Source organism: Odontesthes bonariensis, chromosome 7 (assembly GCF_027942865.1).
Source record: "Odontesthes bonariensis isolate fOdoBon6 chromosome 7, fOdoBon6.hap1, whole genome shotgun sequence".
In the NCBI taxonomy this organism is placed as follows: domain Eukaryota; kingdom Metazoa; phylum Chordata; class Actinopteri; order Atheriniformes; family Atherinopsidae; genus Odontesthes; species Odontesthes bonariensis.
The window spans coordinates 23,882,013-23,901,999 of record NC_134512.1 but is presented as its reverse complement, the minus strand read 5'-3'; the positions used below and the strand labels follow the sequence as shown (position 1 = coordinate 23,901,999).

Genomic DNA, 19,987 nt, shown 5'->3' with positions numbered 1-19,987 from the left:
CACTCTTTGTTATAAACTGTATTACAAAAATAAACTGTTAAAAAACAGTCAAAAACATGGTGGCTAAAATATAAATGCTGGCAATTTCTTTTTCTCTTTTTTTCATATTTCAAAGCTGTTAGAATATGCAGTCAAGCAGTTCTTGACAATGTAACTAAACATTTTTGTTTCTTATCTTTTTATCCTGATTCACACATCTGTATTGATCCCAAAAGGGGACGTTCATTTGTAGCATTCAAAAACCACAATCGCGCATCAGCTCACCCGGAGGACGGGAAGTTAGTAGAAATAGAAATAGTGATAAAAATGGATCATGAATAGTCATCATTACATACGTTTTCATATAATCTGATAACGTAATCCTGATAACATTAATTAATCAATACCAAACCGTGCTCATCATTACCACTCAACGATTCACAGGTTCACTGTGTATAGCTCTGTGTGAGGCAACAGAAGAGGGGACAACAACAACAACAATGGCCAACAGGGGGCAGAAAAACGCAAACTTGCTGCTTTAACTAACCGTATTTCAGCTGCTCCACCGGCGAAGAAGAAAGGAAAATTAACCGGTTTTTTACCGCTATCCCTCGATAATACGACTGATGCCGTAACACCATTATGTTTGGTGTTGGTTAAATAGTTAAAGGCAGTGTGAGTACTAAAGGAGACACATCCGAGTCCTCCTAAAGGTAGGTGATGCGAGCCCGAGGGAGAGGAGTCTGTTAGGACACTAGCTTCTGATAGCTAATGTTTAAATGCATTGATATGTAACATGACCATTATGAAATTCATCTCAACTTCAACGCGTACTTACGTGATAGTTTTTCGTACGAGTAGATTTTTTTTGTCAAATATTGGTTAAGCCGAATGTCACTGTTGCGTTTAAAGATAACGTATAGGAATTGCAAACTCGAGCAAGAAGCCATCGTTTTTCTAAACTGCCTAATGTAGTTGTCTAAAAATAATAGGCAGTGTTATCCAGCTTAGCTGAGGCAGTTCTGCTATTTTAATTGTTGTTGCTCAGTTGGTCATGGTATCTGTTTATTGGTGCTGTGGTCAATGCAGCCTCACTGTAGAGTCCATACCAACTTGTCATTTTCTCCCTTGAAAGCAGGGAACAGTGGAGCCATGGCAGCTGCACAGTCTGTCCTAACGTTTGCAGTGTGCATCTTCGTGATAACAGAGCTCATACTCGCCAAGAAGGACTACTATGACATACTGGGAGTGCCCAGAGGTGCCTCGGAGCGCCAGATCAAAAAGGCTTTCCACAAGCTCGCGATGAAATATCACCCAGATAAGAACAAGAGCCCGGACGCTGAAGTGAGGTTCAGGGAAATTGCTGAAGGTACAGTTGATATGAATAGATTTCTTGCTTATGGGAACATTCTAGTTTAAAAGTGACATTTTGCGAAGCTATACTAATGAGACGATGGGTATTGTTTAAGCCTGTTGTCTCAATTCAGAACAATTTCTACTGATTTAAATGCTTACAAGTAAGGGGATGAGTGGATTCAAACTATTACCAACAAAAGTTTTCCTGCAGCATAACAGTAACACAATGTTCTAGTAGGTTTAAAGGGATAGTTCGCCTCTTTTGACATGAAGCTGTATGACATCCCATACTAGCAATATCGTTTATGGACATTGACTCACCCCCCTGCTGCGTCCTGTGAGCCAAGTTCCAGCCTCGTTTTGGTGTTGACAAAGTAGTCCGGCTAGTTGGCTGGGGTCACAAAAACGTTTTGCTTCTCAAAACATTATACGTTCAAAAGAGTAATACATTTGCATCACAAAATTGTTCACTTGTTTCACGGTGTTGACCGTGCAGACCGAGCAGTCCCCTGCTTCCGAGCAGTAAACACAGGGAAACAGGCGCGGCTGTCGGCAGGTGGCAGCACGCAGTGATACAAAGGGAGAGAAAATGGCGCCAAGCGATTGTGAGGTCTGACTTTTTCCTGGAGAATGATTTTGTGATGCAAATGTATTACTCTTTTGAACGCATATTGTTTTGAGAAGCAAAACGCTTTATTTTTGTGTCCCCAGCCAACTAGCCGGACTACTTTCGTCAACGCCAAAACAAGGCTGGAACTCGGCTCACAGGACGCAGTGGGGGGTAAGAAAATGTTCATAAATGATATTGCTAATATGGGAAGTCATACAGCTTCATGTCAAAAGAGGCGAACTAACCCTTTAAGGCTGTTGGGCCTTTAAATGCCTCGGTATGCTACTCCGTCGCTATCCGTCAATCCGACTCCGTGGTCACGCAGAGGCTATTAATCCTTTCGAAGTTCTCCATCGGGATGTCGGATACGCAAGGCAATTCACCTCCCGATCTGTAGGCGTCGCTTTTTTATCTTACTTGGACTGTGGTTGTAAAATTGTATAATTATATATCCAGACACCTGGAAGATTTGCATCTGTAGTTTCTCATGACATGGATCATCTGTTTATAATATACATCCCTCTTTGTAGGCCTTATTAAGTGCTTAGTCAGCCACTGTTTTTCTAATTATGCCATATAAAACTTCTCCTTCATTGATTGAGTCATGTCTTTCTTTTACACGCACAGCTTATGAAATTTTGTCGGACGAGACGAGAAGAAGAGAGTATGATCGGTTTGGTGACACCTCACTCTTCACTGGGGAGACGCAAGGCAGACACAGGACGGGCCCTCACCAAACATTCAGCTTCAACTTTGATGACATGTTTAAGGACTTCAATATCTACAGCCAAAACCGGCATGCCCGTCACCGAAGACACTTCGAAGAACACTCCAGGTCCCATAAAGAGTCCCACAGCAAACACAAGAGACACTTTCAAGGAGGTATCTTTGACGACATGTACGATGACATAGAGAAAATGTTTACTTTTGATAGACATGCCAAACAGACTGAAAGCCGGTTTCATGGTGCATCCAAGCAGCACTGCAGAACAGTAACCCAGCGCAGAGGAAACATGGTGACAACATACACAGACTGCACGGCATCGTGAAATGATTTCTCAGTTAAAATTGCCTTCACAGGACCCTATTGGTTCCAATTGCTTTGAAATATTAGCAAGCAGTGATGTTGCGCGATGACATTGAGTTTCCAGAGTTGGATTTGTATATGAATGTAGTAGTTATTTTGCTACTGTTGAAGTAAGCACCTTCTCACAGTAATGGAATTTGCCAGCATTAACATGGAAATTGTGGAAAAATGACGGTCTTGCTCAGTAAGACAAAGGAACAAGTATCAGAGCATAACTAATCATCCATATGCAGTTTTTAGTATCTTTGCATAGGCTCTACTATGCTGTGTTTAATTGTAATCAAAGGCAGAAACCATAGCAGACTGGAGTTTCACATATGGATGTCAGAGGTGCAGCAGTTCTCACAAAAAACCTGTTTCCTCTTTTGTAGTTTGGTTTGTTTCAGTTTGCGGTTGGTACTGTGTCGGCTGGCAACATTCCTGTACTCTACAGTGCCAGTGACATCCTTTTAAACATTTACTGTTGCATCATTTGTGGATAAACCACCATCAGCATAATTGTAAATACCTGTAAACCAGAAAATATAAGTAGGAAACAAGTGTGTTCCTAGTGGAAGTAGCTTAGATCTACAGGACTGAACACCACTACCATAACATTGTTATTAACTGTTATTTATTTATTTTTTATCGCATTCTGTTGTCAATTACAACTATTTAAAGATGGTCTGCTTCTAGTCTATTTCAGTTGTTAGAACAACACTTTCTTAGAATGGCAAAATTGTAGGTGCGCCCTACAATAAATGATAACTGGTTCTCACTTATATAGTGCCTTTTAACCTTATGTAGATTCTTCAAAGCGCTTTACAATGTGTCTTTCATTCACACAAATACTCATACATTCTTACTGTACTGTATATAAGAAGCCCTTCTCTCCCCTCCTCTCTTTCCTCTCTGCCCCTGGGCATTGTAGGGGTCAGTGTTTTGCCCTCGTCTGAATACTTTTTGGCATTTGGAGGAGATGTGGTCTGAACCATGCAAAGTGCCCCCCCCCCCCTGTATAAAATATAAATAAGGAATGGCAAAAATAAAGTTAATAGCATTTGAGTGCTAAGACCGTGTCAGAAAAACTTTGTGAAAGTAAGTAGTAGAGGCCCAATAAGCAGACGGGTAAGTTGACTACAAGGCTTGGTGTTTCCATCAATAGAATATTTGTGTGAAATGCTGTAAATATTTCTTTCTGTTTTTGTCTTTCTCGTTGTAAGTGTACTAACCTACCACAATGTCGATGTATGTTGACATAAAAGTATGGGTGCTCAGCATAGTACCAGATGGCAGTCGAGCAGTGTCGACTTGAAAGCAGCTGCTGGTGTGCTCATTATGTCTCTTTTCCCACATCCCTGACAGCGTGTTGTGCAATATCAATTTATCTCCGTACAATGATTTTGTTGTAAAATAGCCACTGGCACTTTAAATTTTGTAAATAAATCATTTAACAGTTTTCTCATTTGTTTGTCTGGTGGAAGAGTGGGAAATAATTGGTGATGGCAGTTCGAATAAGCCTTGGTTTAATCTGATTACATTAAAAGACGGAAGACCTAATGCTGGACAGGACAAGGGGTAAAAAAAAAAAAAAGACAGAAGACAAACTTTGACTTTCGCTTTCTAGAATACAGTAATGGTGATGCTGAAGTCATGTGCGAGTCAGAATCAGGCCTAAACTATTTACCCGGGGAAACTATTTAGGAACACGTTTATGAAGGTATAAAACACAGCAAAATAAGCAACATTTCAAATATAATGAAGGGAGGACTGTTTTCACCACGCACGACCGCATTGTTCGTGAGATGAGCAACAAAAATATTTGGTATCCTTGGTTACTGTTGCGTTGAGAGAAAAAAATAATTTTCTGACTTTTCATTGGTGCGGCACAGAGGATACTGCCAGCTATAGGAAATGTAATTAAGCATTATTCGAACGCTTAATCTGACGGATTTCCAACGGGCCGCTTTCGAACTCTAGCTCCCATGATGCAACTCTGAGCAACTGTTTGCGCAGATGTAGGCAAATCCAACAGTCGCCACTAGCTATAGCTGTGGGACATTGAATGACTTTGTGCCCGTGTACGGTAACGTCAAGAAAGTTTTGTATTTGACAGGTCGGGATTTGTATCGGAGCTAATGGAGGCCCTCATACCTGTCATAAACAAACTACAAGATGTATTTAACACAGTCGGCGCAGATATAATTCAGCTGCCGCAGATAGTTGTTGTCGGAACCCAGGTGAGTACGTCTCTTGGCTTAAACGCTAGCAAGTTAGTTAGCTTACGCAAACTTATTGTTTTGGCTGTTTCTTTTGTTTTTGCTGTCCATTTCAAGCTGGTTCAATACACTTAACTATTTGACCTGACTTTACACTTAGATTTAGACGTTCGTTTTAGCTACCATATCAATCAGTTAGCATTAGCTGCATTGTGATCTCGCGTAATTGCAGCTGTATTTTGACTGACATTTGACAGGAAAATGTATCCACAGGCTATAGCCTGATCTTAAACATTATTTGATTTTAAGACCTAGGTTCTCCTGAGACCAACCATATTTCGTCTGTATGGAAAACTCATTTCGCTATGTCGTATCAGAAGTTATAAGTTTATGCGATGCATCAAGCTAAAACTGATCAAATCTAATCCAGCTGAGCAGCCTAACAACATGTTTCGGTTTCTATCACATACACCTGTCACTATACTCTACAACACAGTACAAGTCAACGCCAGCAGAAACTATTCACGACTATAAAAGTGAGCCACTACCGTGTGTACACATTGGAGCCTAATTGGTTTAAAGAGGCCGGTTTTGTCTAACAGGTTTACTTCCACTGGTTAGCTAATAGGATGGGACCGTCTCAGACATTTTGGCTGGTGTCCGAGGTTGTTCGTGATACCACGCACGCCAAAGAATGTTTTCAAACGTGTAGCCTTATCGTCCCTAACCCTTATCACCCCTGTTCTGCAAAAACTTCAGACTACGTGTCAAGTATTACTGAGACTTTGTCTTATCCATCATTAGACCTACTCATATTAGTCAGAACAACATTAGGCTTACTTCTACCTTCAGTTTTAGCCCTCATCTCCTACAGAGGAAATAAGCACACTTCCATTTTAAGAATCCATCAGATCTTAGTAGGCCTGACTCTGTCTCAAACGTGGCTTGTCCACTGTCGGAACTGTCAACTTCTCCTTGTTAGCTCCATCCCAAGGTGGAAGGACTTTTTGGGAACCCCTAACTATGGCCGAAGAGCTAAATTTAGACTCTTAATTCCTCAGCTGAAAATTCAGTTTAAGCCTCCTGAGTTTGTTCGGTCGAAGTGGCCTTAAAGATTGAACGGAATAAAACACCAGCATAGAGTCAGCCCACACGTAGCATGTTTGGTCTGTGTTTGCATGTTGAGAGGACTGTTTTTTTTTTTTTCTGCTCACGATTCAGGCACGCTCCAGTCATCACCTTTTGCTGGTTTTGTTTTGACGTTGTTGTTGCTCCTTTGTTCTTTTTTCCCCCGTTACAGAGCAGTGGTAAGAGTTCTGTTTTAGAAAGCTTAGTAGGCAGGGACATTCTGCCTCGTGGCACTGGCGTCGTCACACGTCGGCCCCTCATCCTACAGCTAGTGCACATCGACCCAGAGGACCGCAGGAAGACCAATGAAGAGAATGGTAACATCCCTCTCCTCCTCTTCCTCCTCTGGATCTGTCATGTAGTTTGGTTATCCTAAAGTTGTTTGTAATCATTTTTTTCCTCATTAACTAAATCATTTGATTGTCAGTATGTAAAGCATTTAGTGAGATGTAAAGTAAATTGAAGTCTTTGAAATGATTCTGTCTGTGATCATGGGGCTTTTACGCTATCATAACCAGTCCGAATTTAAATCTTTAAAATGCCATTGTACTGTAGCTTTTTATCTTAAAGTCAGCTCTGATATCATGTGGGCCTCGGTGGGGGGAAAAAAACCCAAGGGGCTGATAAGTGCCAATATGCTGCTTTAATCTAATGCTGTCCCCTGGGAATTGCCTCGGAGTGACTCTGCACTGCAGCAGGCTCTCATGCAGGGGCTGCAGATAGTCCGGTTAACCCCTTTGTCTCCTGTCGTCTCTCTTTAACCACAGAATCCAAGAGAAATGGACGCCTTTGCAGAGGTCTCCTTTTCCTTGTTCTTTGTCTTTTTGTGTCTGTATTTCATAACCTCCTCACCTTCCCCACCCCTACCACACCAGCCTAGCTCTTTCACCCTTTCTGCTGCCTTGCTTTTCAAAGCTACCAAACCACGTGACTTTGTTTCCTCAGTTTTAGGCCCCTCTTTCCATGTAGGCTGGTCTCTGTAAGTTGAAGTTGGAAAAAAAGGAATTGGCATATTGTTTTTAGAGGGAGGATCAATCTTTTAACAGCTACATCTTATGTTCTTAGAACCAGCGATGCTATGATTCCGTCCTCATCATAGTAAAAAGATCAGCTTCCTCAAGATGACTTACAGACTCCACACTTTTGTTGATTGTAGCAAAACGATGACTTTGTTCGTTTAGCTTCTGCTAAGTTATTGCCTTAAGTCTTTGCTTCTCAAATTTTTACTTTGCCCTTGCTTTTGATTAGCTTCCATTACCACTGTGTCAGAGCGAGAGTTGTTCCACTGTTTTTTTTCTTTTTTTTCTTTTTTACGCTCTTCAGCTGTGCATCTTTGCTCTGAAGAGTTTTTGCGTCCCATCTTGGCCTGTAGAAAAACCCTCCCGTGAGACGTTAACAAAGAGATGGTTGTCATAGTAACGCTGTTCTTACGATCAGATCTGTCACATAACCACAACATCTGTCCTCGACTTGTGTTCCTGCAGGCATCGAGGGAGAGGAGTGGGGCAAGTTCCTGCACACCAAAAACAAGGTGGGGTACACATTCTTATGTGCCAGAAAGCAAAACTCACTGGACGCTTCCATCACTCCTCCACTGTGCATGAAACATCAGATTTATTTTTTTGATTAAGTAGTTTCAACAGCAAGATCTATAACCTGTAATGGGAGCAGGCGCACACCCCGTCTGCTGCTAAAAATATCTATATGGCTGTTGGGGAAATGTCCTCCAAGGCTGAGCTCCATGTGCAGTTTGCGCCTAACGATTGAACAAAGGAGCCCTTCTGATGTCCTGATGGACTCGTGACATTAATCAGGGTTTCTCTGGATTGCTTTTTTAAAATTTTTCATATGAAAAAGGTGCAGTGATGTCGCTGGTTTTCACCGCGCTTACCTTTTCCCCTTTCAGATCTACGGGGACTTTGAGGAAATCAGACAAGAAATTGAAGCGGAAACGGAAAGAATTTCTGGTAACAACAAGGTACGCTGATTGCTTTCCCAGAGCGAACTAAAAAAAAGATATATGTACGAAGGCACTGCGTCATCTTTAAATATCGGCATCTATCTGAATTCACCCCTTTTTTTTTTTTTCTTTTTTTTTTTTTTTTCTTTTCTAGGGTATTAGTGATGAACCCATTCATCTGAAAATCTTCTCCCCCCACGTTGTGAACCTCACATTAGTGGACCTTCCCGGCATTACGAAGGTAAGAAGTTACGTTTCACTTTGCTCTCACGAGTCCAGGTTTTTTAAATTGTTATTTGTTATTATTATTTTTTAATGTATTTTATTTGCAAGTCTAAAAAAAACTTTGAAAAAATGTTGATATAAGTGGGTCATTTGGGTAAAAAAAAAAAGGGGTCTTGGAGCGTATTTAAAAAGTCTTAACACTTTGTGTGATTATATTATCAAATCCATTCAGAGAGCAGTGCGCTGTCCCAGTGTATTTGTTTCTGATGTGAAACCAGATTCAGAGGAGAAGTGTAGAACACGCACACGCATGAAACAACAATTAGGAGAATAATTGGCCCGTGTGGTGCAGTGGCAGGTTAACAGATGGATGTTTATTTTCTTTCCGTTAAACTACCCCAGTGGTGGCCAACCGGTCAGAGACTAAGAGCCGCATTTTTTACTGTGTTACCACAAAGAGCCACATTATTTTTGAAAAATGACCAAATTCTCTCCGTTCCATCCGTCTGTTCTTGACTCGCTCTCGTCTCGGTCATGTGACGCATCAACGCTGATATTAAACCCACGAACCGAGCAAAATGAGTCAAAAACAGACGTGTTTGGAAAGCTTCTTCCCAGTGAGGAGACGGAAGAAGAGGCTGTGACCACTAAGAAAAAGAAAGCTGCATTTTGAAGGCATGTTTAAGCGTTACCTTAGCGACCAGATAGCGTTAGGAGGCAGAGAGGATGTTATGTCAGGAGGACGCTGCTAATAAAGTTACATACAAGTACACAGTGTATTCAAGTTTATTATTATATTTACTAAATACCACAGAGTCTGTGTTAGTTGTATTATTTTATTTTGCAGTATTTATCCGCCACACCTGAAAGGCCGGTCCGTGAAAATATTGTCTGACATTAAACCGATCCATGGAGCAAAAAAGGTTGGAGATCGCTGCCGTATTGAACTCAAACGAAGCGGAAAAAAATAAATAAAAATTTTGATATGAACGTAAGAGCCGCATGAAACCAGACAAAGAGCTGCGGGTTGGCCACCCCTGAACTACCCATTCTATTGCTTCCACACATCTTGATGCAGGATTTTGTTTTTTAGCTCGGAAGCTTAATATTTACAATTCTTTATTTCTGTATGCTTGTCTGTACATTTCTGTGTACGCTCTTTGTAACTTGCACGTTGAGCTGCTCTCTCTCGCAGTAGAGATTCCCAGTCTCTAGAGTCCACTTTTGTCCCAGTTAAACTCTTACAGATGTCAGTTACTCTATTTACTTGCGGAAATAACCATACGCTTAACTGTTGGGTTGTTTCTGTTGTGACTATTTAAATGATGATTAAAAAAAAAATGTCATTTGTTGAACTCTGTCGTAGCTAAAGGGCCTACTTGTATTCTTTTGGAACAGGTACCTGTGGGAGATCAGCCCAAAGACATCGAGATCCAGATCAGGGAGCTGATTCTAAAATACATCTCCAACCCTAACTCCATCATCCTTGCTGTGACTGCTGCCAACACAGACATGGCGACCTCAGAGGCTCTCAAAACGGCCCGGGAGGTTGACCCTGATGGTAAAGCGCCGTTGATTGCTTGGTTCCATTTGCTGCCTAACGCTCCCCTTTTGTCCACCTTCTCTGTCACGCGCTCTCAGCATCCTTTGCCTCCGCAGTGCGTCTGTTACCAGCTGAGCATGTTTCTCTCTTTAGGCAGGAGGACGCTCGCCGTGGTGACCAAGCTGGATCTGATGGACGCTGGCACAGATGCCATGGACGTCTTGATGGGCAGAGTCATCCCAGTCAAGCTGGGTATCATTGGGGTTGTTAACAGGTATGACTGCAGGATCTCGTGCTCGAGTGAAGTCGCGTTGAGGGCAGAGCCGCAAAGATAGAAGCTTTTCAGTTTTTCAAGACCAACGCATCCTGATGAGTCTTTTGTGTGCACTTTTCTCAGGAGTCAGTTGGATATCAACCAGAAGAAGTCAGTGGCTGATTCTATCCGTGATGAATATGCCTTCTTGCAAAAGAAGTACCCCTCCCTGGCAAATAGAAATGGAACCAAATTTTTGGCGAGAACATTAAACAGGTAACTCAGGACAGATGTGTTCTGTTCATCTTTGAATAGAATACAATGGAAAAATACTTTATTCATCCCCCAATGAGGGAAATTCAAATTAGTTAAGTAGCTCAAAAAAATGATCAATATTTACAATGATTGTATATTAACAACAACAACAGTAATAATACCAATTCTAGTAAAAATACTACTACTTACTAATAATAATAATAAATGACTAAATAAACAATTAAATTAAAAAAAAAATCAGTCAATCAATTTGAGAAGAACTCAGTTTATGTTTATTCTGCGTTAGAATGTTGTTTATTTACTGTTTTGGGACTTAACTGATGAGATGTTTCAGACACTTGTGATATTGACAACATTTTCTTATCTTTATCTTCTCAGGTTACTGATGCATCACATTAGAGACTGTCTTCCTGAGCTGAAGACGAGGATCAATGTGCTGGCGGCGCAGTACCAGTCGTTACTGAACAGTTACGGCGAACCTGTCGACGACCAGAGCTCCACGTTGCTGCAGCTTATCACCAAGTTTGCTGCGGAGTACTGCAACACTATAGAGGGCACGGCCAAGTACATCGAGACAGCTGAATTGTGAGTTACACAACCCACTGCACTGCATGTTCTGCCATGCACCACTGAGGGGTGCTGCTGGCATCATTCTCTCCCCCAATAATCAGTTGGAAGCAAATTCTGCCTGCATTTAAATGAAATCTCCCCCACCCCCCCCCCAGATGCGGTGGAGCAAGAATCTGTTATATATTTCACGAGACGTTTGGTCGCACGTTAGAGTCTGTTGATCCTCTGGGCGGTCTGACGACCATTGACGTGCTGACGGCGATCAGAAATGCAACGGTGGGTCCCTGCTACCTCTCTCTTCTGAGACTTGTGTATCGACAGGCATCTTCTTGAAGGCTCACAGATTAAATTCCCCTGACAGGGCCCGAGGCCTGCTTTATTCGTGCCTGAGATTTCATTCGAGCTGCTCGTGAAACGGCAGGTCAAACGTCTGGAGGAGCCCAGCCTGCGCTGCGTGGAGCTCGTCCACGAGGAGATGCAGAGGATCATCCAACACTGCAGCAACTACAGCACCCAGGTGATAAAAGTGCTCGCATATTTATTAGGGCTGCTAATGACTGGCACGCAGAGGAATGTGGTGAATGCATGACACGGCTGCGCTAAACATAATGGTCGTTCATCTCTGCAGGAGTTGCTGAGGTTTCCAAAGCTCCATGATGCCATAGTAGAAGTGGTCACCTCCCTTCTCAGAAAGAGACTCCCGGTCACAAATGAAATGGTCAGGACTGCGCCCACAAATGTCTCTGGTCCTTTTAAGGGAAGTTGCTGTTTGGTTGATCGGTTTGCTTCGTCTCTTTGCAGGTTCATAACTTGGTTGCTATTGAGCTGGCCTATATCAACACCAAACACCCCGACTTTGCTGATGCCTGTGGCCTCATGAACAATAATCTGGAAGTAAGAAATTAACTTCTGCTATTTTTTTTTTTCTTTTTCTGACACACGAAGCGCACCGTCTTCGCTCCTCCTCCCGTTTTATGTTGGTTCATCTTTTGTTTTTGTAGGAGCAAAGACGTAACAGACTGAGAGACTTGCCTGCTGCAGTTCCCAGAGACAAGGTACCTGTCGGAGCGCCGCCCTGCTTCTGTTACAGAGGAAGCTTTGCTGGCTTGAGCAGATTTTCTACCCCTCCTGAACTTCATGCTGCCCATAGCGTCGTTACATGCGCAGTTGAGTCGAGCTGTGGTCACAGTTCGACTCAACTGGACCACCGTCCGCGTCCCAGTATGCACGCACGAGACCAAGATATGCATACACGAAACCAAGGCTGTGGACTGCAGGAGAAAATGTTCAAGGCATTCTACCGCTTTTAACTTTCTTTCTCATATATGCAGGTATAGCTGAATTCGTCTTTAAGTTACTTTCATTGAAATGTTGCCATATGAGGCTGCAGCTATAAATTTAGGGTTTTTATCTCGAGCGGCGCATCAGTCTGGAAATACTTGAAGCGACTGACAGTTGACACGTCGCCATGATGGGTCGATTTTCCATCACAGTACGTGATGCGATTATCAGAAGTAAAAGTATCAGAAAAACGTGTGAGTGACAGAAGCTTTTAATGTGATTCGGATGCATTGATACCCACCAACACTTCAGTGTTTGTTTGTTTTTTTTAGTCGTGCACATACATGCAGAGTGATCGGAGCCCTAACTGCGTGATGTGGGTGTGTCGGTTCGTTTTTGGAGAGGATTGATTTCATACGATTTCGGTCGGACAAACTTTTTTTTTTTTTTTTTTCTCGTAACGTCAACATGCTTTTAAAAACGTTGGCCAGCTGCAGACTTAGTTTAGTAATTCTCTTCAAATTACAATTGGTAAAACTCCCGCACACCTCTGCTTGTAGCTCCAGCTTTCTGTCTATTCTTTTCCTCCTTTTGTCTTTCTATAGTCTCTCTCTCCCACCGAGTCTCTCGCCCTGGAGGGCGAGCCCACCAAGGTGTGTCCTGTTCACTAACTGCCCGCATAGTCTGCATCTGACCTCCGCCTACCTTCCAAACCCCTTCTCTTATTCCTTAAAAATCGTGCCCTTAATGCCCCACAGCTGCGTTGGGTTGGAGGCACAGATTTGAACCCTCCCAGCCTAACTGGTTCCTAACCACGGTCTAACCGTTTCCTCCTGCACGCTGCTTGCTCTGACAAAGAAATGCAACTCAACTTTCTGTTGGCCTGAACTGCTTTTATTCAAAGATGTGGAAATGTGTGGTATCTTTTTGTGGAGAAGTCTTATTGCACGATGATACGCAACATGTCATTATGTCACCCCATCCTTAACCGAGTTGCTGTCTGATATCTGCGCATGTCAGAAGAATGAACGTCCGTTTTGGGTGAACTTCTTTGCTTTTAAATCAAAGAAGGCGTGTGGCATGCTGTTGTTCCATAAAACTTTGTTAAAAAAAACAACGATATTTTCAATGCCAATTCAACCTCTTTTCCACACTCCCTACGCACGTGACACATTCCTCTCTCCCTGTGTCTTTGCCTTCTGTAGGCAGCAGCCAGTGGCTCTCAGAGTGCTCTTGTCGGTGAGCAGGGAGATGGCGGGATGGGCAACTGGAGGGGAATGTTGAGGAAGGGGGAGGAGGGTGCACCAAGTGACAGGACCATGCCACTTGCAAGTCCGCAGAGGGGCTATGCTGTCAACTTGCTCGATGTGGTAGGTACTCTGTGTCTGTAGATATAGCTGGATGAGGAAGACGCCTCAAGAGCTTTAGGCTGGTCTGGAATATCTGGAGAGGTGGTTTGAACCCAAACCACCTGCAACCAAGCATAAACCTTAGTTTCTTTAGGAATTAATTTGTGTGAAAAGACTAAACCAAAACGTGGGGATTTAAGCATCACTGTTTTATAGGTGACAAAAAGATGCCCCTTTGTTACAAGGGCTTTAGACGCGGTCAAAGATCTGTCGAGGTCCTGCGTCTTTAAGCAGGACAGCAGGCAACATTTTACGTTCATATTCTTGAAATTCAGGGTGATTGTTGTTCTACATCAGAGTATTAAACACAAAGCGGGCTTTTGCTGTGTGAATTCTATGTATTTCTATATTTTTTTCAGTCTCTCTGGCCTGGTCTCGTTTATTGCTCTAACAAGTCGATTTGATTTCATTCCCAGCCGGTTCCAGTTTCCAGAAAGCTGTCTGCTCGGGAGCAGAGAGACTGTGAGGTCATTGAGAGACTCATCAAGTCGTATTTCCTTATTGTTCGAAAAAATATCCAAGACAGGTACACTGACGGAATTAAAATTGCTTCTTTTTTTTCTTCCTTTTTTCATTTAACATGGAGCACTGAACACTGAAAAACTCTAACCGTGTTCATCCCTTCTTTGCTGTGTTTATTCCCAACATATTGCCGTCGGGCTTTCAGTGTACCGAAGGCAGTGATGCACTTCCTCGTCAACCACGTTAAGGACTGCCTGCAGAGCGAGCTAGTGGGTCAGTTATACAAGACGACCCTGCTGAAGGACCTGCTGACGGAGTCCGAGGACATGGCTCAGAGACGCAACGAGGCTGCCGACATGCTGAAGGTGACAGATTCTCTACATGTCACTACAGGAACAAGAGCCAGTGTCAGTCAAACACGGCTCATCCTTATGTGTTGCACATGATAGATGTTTATATCCAGTGGAAAGGAGCATCGGATCCCCACAGGATCTTTGAGCACAAACAAGCGTTCATGCATTCTTTTTTTGACACAATGTGAGGCATCAGTTGTTCTGACGTGTCAAATCGACGGTTTACCGTAACAAATGAGTTTTTCCCCGCGGGCATTGAAAATTTCGCCGCTCACTTAAATGCCATGTAAGGAAACGCAAAGAAGACTTTTTTCCCCTGAAACCTTTTTACCTGCTGAGCTGCAGTAAACCAAGAAGACTGTATACGTGGCCTTTCGTCACTAACATTCCCAGTGCTTTAGGAAGGGATATTTTCACGAGCCAGTATGAACAAATACAACGTACGCTGTTTTGTGACCGATGCACAAAAAAAAAAATCCCACACAATGCTATCTCAACAGTTTGTTATACATATGTACCCAAAGATAAGAGTTGTTGAATTCCCACCCCTTTCGTCATCTGTGTTCGCAGGCTTTGCAGAAAGCCAGCCAGGTGATAGCAGAGATCAGAGAGACCCACATGTGGTGAGGGGCACTTTCTCTTCATCCCTTCGGACCCTCCTTCTCATGGACCATCTACTGGCCCCAAGCCCCTCCCTCTACAGAGTCCTGCAGCTCCTCAGACTGTAGAGCCAACTTGAAAATGCACTGGTGTGGATATGTGTATATCAAACCATAGTTTTAATGTACAGAACAAGGACTGGGTATAAAGAGGAGCAGTATGTTTCAGTCCCCTTTTTGTCAGCATTACACAGCCTGCTGTCCTAGATGGTTATATTTTTCATGATGTAATTAAAACGATGACTATACGGATAATGTTTATGCATCACCACCGCGTGGAGCACTGCTGAGGAATGTCTGCTCTTATTGTAGAAATGAATTAAAGCTAGAAAATGACGAAACCATATCAAACATGTAGATCCTCTCTTTATTACATGTTTGCAAAATGTGTTTTTTTTTTCCCCCAAAGAAAAAGCACTTGATTGAGATCTTTTTATTGTGAAATGAACCATTTCTACACATTGTTTCCTGTTAATAAAAGTATTATTTTTGTATCGGCATGGAGCGATGCTAAATCCGACACATTTGTTGCAGTTCAGCTTTAAGTATCATTATTATTATTTTTTTTATAAAAGTGTTTGCTGTACTTTATGTTGGACAAATGTACACACAGACAGTCGAGATGGTTTGCAGAGGTTTTCAGTGGGTGCACGGATTTATTTATTCTCTTGACAATTGACATGTAGCCCAACACAACAGAACAAAGAACACAGTCACTGTAGACACGGGGGGGGGTGGGGGGGGTCAGTCGTTGGAGTGACAGTCTGCCTCGACTCCCATCTCGCAGCATCTTTACCTCAGACGGCCGCCCATCTTTCCCTTACCGCGACCTTTGGCACTGAAGGACGCGGTAAAAACACAGTAAATGAGTTGCAACGCTTAAAAAAATCCAACAAATCAGTGCACAGGATCCATTTTGACTTGCATGGCAGAGTATTGATGGTAAAAACAAATGGTTCTGTTTGAATGGTTTCAGACATGATGATGTAAAAATAAATAAATCTTTTAAGTGCAAATCTTTTGAAGTTTCTTTGGCATCACGATGTGACACAATTCCATGTTTCTTGAAATGTAGGCACTCTTCGAATAGAAAATACATGTCTTGTTTTTCTTTCTCCTTATTGTAGTGTTTTGTTTAAAAGTGCCATTTGCAGATAGGTTTACATCGAACAATTTTCATGCAGTGTTTGAGGTGGAGACGAAGAACGCTCGCGTCTCAGAAGGCTGTGGTGCATTTGCTGATTGATTACCTCCTGTATGCTCTGGCATTCAGAGAAAGTCAAATGGATTTACTCCGTGTTGTGTTTGATTTAACATATGAAATCTAGTGTGTAATGGTAATCATGTACTTACTTCTGGTGGTCCTGCACTCGAGCAAGAAGCTGGTTGATCTGCAAAGACACGGGCAACAAATGTTAAAGGTCATAGGATGCTGTTTGAGTAGGGAGGAGGTTTCTAAAGAATCAGAGCTGAAAAAATAACATTTGGACTCGGTTTGACTTGAACCTGTAAAGAGCCACTGAAAGTTTGGCTGTGTGTTGAAAATGTCTCTCTCGTTCCATGATCTGGTACGTCACTGTTTCAGATTTAGATAAAGATAAGAGGAGTGGCTGACTTACATCATATTTCTGTCTTTTGAGTTTGTCACCAAGATCAAACTTCTCAGCCTCCAGCCCCATCAGCAACTGCCACAGTTCACTGGCCTTCTCCCTAAACACAGACAAAAGTCTCACTGCACTGGAAAAATGACTGTTAATGCTAGGATTCATCCTTCTATCAACATGAGCCATTGGTTACAAATTCAAGGCCAATAGTTTTAGACATTATGCAGACAACAATACAAGGAGCGGAGTCGTGTCGTACTTTAGTTTATCCTCATTCAGGTGATCGACGTTAAGAGGCTTCCTGCGTTCAGCCAGGATCTTCTTCTTCTTCTCCCTCTCAGTTTGTTTCTTGGCCCCTTTCCTGTTATCACTCTGTGTCAATGAAACGAAGAACAAACACACGTCGATCTGAACAAGAGGTGGAACTAGACTGTTTTTTGAGACACTTTCTTCAGCAAGTAACCAATCAAATAAAATCACTTTTACTTGTGAGTAAAACCCATAGCTATAGTGGTTCAAGCAGTAATTCGATTTTTACTTAAGCAAAAGTTAGAAAAAGAAGTTTCTGCATTCAAAGTTTCCATCATACCAAGGTGATCTGCATTAAAAGAGTATAATGGAATTAAAAAAAAAAAAGGCCTGTTGATCATACACATTGCTTCTATAATCCACAAAAAGTGGAAAGACCTTCTGTCCAGCACCATACTGATGGGTCATGTTTGTTAGGGCCTTCTTCTTCTTGGCGTCGTCATCATGCTTCTTACGCTGATCCTCCTGCTCCTTTCGCTCCTTCTCCTCCTGTGTGAAGCACAGATGAAATATTTAGAAGAAAAGTAACACTTGTTTCTAGCTGCCTGGTACTGTCGGGTGAAGAAATTAGCCGAAGTGCACAGAAACCATACCGCAAGTCTGGCCTGTCTCTCCTTTTCCCTCTCTGTTCTGACTCTCTGCTGTTCGGCTCTCTCAGCACGACGCTTCTCCTAAAAACAAACCCAAAACACGCAAACAAGTAAAACAGTTCTCATTCTTGAGCACACAGAATTATTACGATTTCCCTGAGAAATGCTCACAATTCTGTTAACAAGGGAGATAAGATCTTCTTCCTCCTTCTTCCTCTGGATAAAGTGAGCCTCAATCAAAGATTGCAGCTCAGCCAGATCCTTCTCCTGACGCTTCCTGTGGATGTCCTGCCATCAGAAATGTAATGTAAGGGGATCAAATTGCCAGATATTTGGCTGGTGAGATCCAAATTGACATTTCTATCAAGAAGGGGGCATTTAAAGACTGACTCACATCGAAGTCCACTTTGTCCCCATCAGGGATCTTTGGGGCCGCAATATTTGTCATAAACCTGGAGATGTGAACAGTTTGTCACTTTAAATTTCCTCATGTCTGCGGAGTGTTAACAGCTTAGTTAGGAGATGAGGCACTTACTTAGGCTTGGGCTTTGATTCATCTGGAGAAAAAGATAAAAACAGCAGTTTTTATGATAAAACTGACAAGTGACAACTATTCACAGTAAGTACATCCCATCGTCTTTCAAACAATGTCTTCAAAAGGTTAAAAGTGTCACAGAACCTAAGACTGACCTTTCTGATCACTTTCTTGCACCTTACTAATACATATTCTAATTCTCAAAATTAGAAGCAAAGTTTCCAGATTAGGCATCAATGATTCCAACCTCCTCAGGTAGTTACAGGTGCAATGATCTTGTTTAAATCTCTAATATCTGGGACCCGGTGTTCTGTTGAAGTAAAAGGTGTAATCCTGCTATTATGGAAAATAAGCTATTTTAGTCTGAATGCATCTTTTTGTTTACGATCATATTAGAAACCAAACAAACTTGGCCTGCATGGGAGGTGCGCCAGGGAAAAAAGAACCGTCTAAAATGAACATTTAAACAATTCTACATTTTCTCAGGGAGCCAACAGTATAATAGCCAAAGAATAGGCTTGTTGGGGTAATGTGCTTGGGGCAAACAAAGCAAAGACGTAATTGTTTGGCAGGTAACAGACTTTTGTTTGATGCAGACTAAGGACATCTTTCCACGGCAACAATATTGTACGAACTGCGAAGCACGGTGGAGGAAATGTGGAGGAAACCCCTCCCTCTTATTTGTCCCCCTGTGGTCAGGAGAAGAGGCAGCTGCACTAACTAGTGTGCAGTTGTAGGGTGTTATCAGTGGTACTACACAAGAGACTAAGTGCAGAGAACTGGTTGCCCTCTTTGCGACATGGTGTGGCAACAATCACCTCATCTTGAATGTGGAAAAAAAAAAGAAGATGATTAGGAATTTCAGGCGAAGGAGGTGCAAGCCATATACTATTTCTATCCAGGGTGGAGAAGTGGAGGTGATGGAGGCTACAAATACCTGGGTTACCTGGGCTGAACAGGAAATGGAAAAATTGTGGCTGACTGCAAGAAGGGACAAAGGATAAAAAAAACTTCTTTAGGAAACTCAATTTGTGTAATATTCATTGCAAGGTGTTGCATATCGGCTTTAAGTCTGTGGTGGGGTTTAGTTCTCTTTGCAGCCATCTGCTTGGCCAGCAGCATGAGAGCCAGTAGCCCATTCACAGCACCTTGAAGGTGGAACTGATGCGCCTTGTTTGAGCATTGGTGTCCTGCGTGTAAGAAGTGGAATTGGGAATGGGGTTGATGGCGCGCTGAGCTGGCAGAGCTGCCCTGGCACGAAAGTGTAAGGACAAGCTGGCAAGGAATGGGGAGCACAACCGTCTTTATCAACAAGGTTGAAATGGCTCAGCTGATTCCACAACACTGGCTTGTGTATAAACCCAAACTGATGGTGTTGGATTAACAGGAACTCTATTAAAAGACGAATGATGAAGACTGTCTTTGTGATGAGAATCGCTTTGCAGTCCCTTAAGCTGATTGTAGAAAGAAGAATGTCGCAGAAAGTTTGAAAAATGATGGAAAACAAAGCACACCCTCTGCACTATACAGAGATGAAGCAACAGTGACTTCAACCAGAGGCTTCTTCAGCTCTGCTAGTGTAGAACGTCATTCCTGCCAC

General features: G+C 42.5%; 3 protein-coding genes across 6 annotated transcripts; 2 read left to right on the top strand and 1 right to left on the bottom strand.

The window, feature by feature from the left end:
• The first annotated feature begins 531 nt into the window (after positions 1-531).
• On the top strand, positions 532-4,487 carry dnajb9a (DnaJ heat shock protein family (Hsp40) member B9a). Of its 2 annotated transcripts, none has more exons than XM_075471039.1 (3): positions 532-692; positions 1,118-1,348; positions 2,573-4,487. In XM_075471039.1, exons 2-3 carry the CDS (start codon positions 1,132-1,134, stop codon positions 2,992-2,994), a joined length of 639 nt encoding a protein of 212 aa, XP_075327154.1. In that variant the 5' UTR covers positions 532-692; positions 1,118-1,131; the 3' UTR covers positions 2,995-4,487. The 2 variants fall into 2 exon arrangements, with proteins under 2 accessions (XP_075327154.1, XP_075327153.1); XM_075471038.1 differs by having other exon boundaries at positions 1,115-1,348.
• A 526-nt stretch (positions 4,488-5,013) lies between these two features.
• On the top strand, positions 5,014-15,841 carry dnm1l (dynamin 1-like). Of its 3 annotated transcripts, XM_075470224.1 has the most exons (20): positions 5,014-5,251; positions 6,531-6,675; positions 7,126-7,155; positions 7,843-7,889; positions 8,265-8,336; positions 8,473-8,559; positions 9,942-10,104; positions 10,240-10,360; positions 10,484-10,615; positions 10,994-11,200; positions 11,341-11,461; positions 11,547-11,702; positions 11,814-11,903; positions 11,987-12,079; positions 12,187-12,240; positions 13,072-13,119; positions 13,672-13,836; positions 14,292-14,401; positions 14,543-14,702; positions 15,261-15,841. In XM_075470224.1, the coding sequence occupies exons 1-20, from the start codon at positions 5,150-5,152 to the stop codon at positions 15,315-15,317; spliced, it is 2,160 nt and encodes a 719-aa protein (XP_075326339.1). In that variant the 5' UTR covers positions 5,014-5,149; the 3' UTR covers positions 15,318-15,841. The 3 variants fall into 3 exon arrangements, with proteins under 3 accessions (XP_075326339.1, XP_075326340.1, XP_075326341.1); XM_075470225.1 differs by lacking the exon at positions 7,126-7,155; XM_075470226.1 differs by lacking the exon at positions 13,072-13,119.
• Positions 15,842-15,990: 149 nt separating this feature from the next.
• On the bottom strand, positions 15,991-18,405 carry tnnt2d (troponin T2d, cardiac). Its single transcript, XM_075470228.1, has 9 exons — positions 18,388-18,405; positions 18,247-18,304; positions 18,024-18,140; positions 17,856-17,933; positions 17,641-17,751; positions 17,213-17,325; positions 16,969-17,059; positions 16,703-16,740; positions 15,991-16,187 (listed from the first exon to the last, which is right to left on the bottom strand). Exons 2-9 carry the CDS (start codon positions 18,298-18,300, stop codon positions 16,142-16,144), a joined length of 648 nt encoding a protein of 215 aa, XP_075326343.1. The 5' UTR covers positions 18,301-18,304; positions 18,388-18,405; the 3' UTR covers positions 15,991-16,141.
• Positions 18,406-19,987: the final 1,582 nt, after the last annotated feature.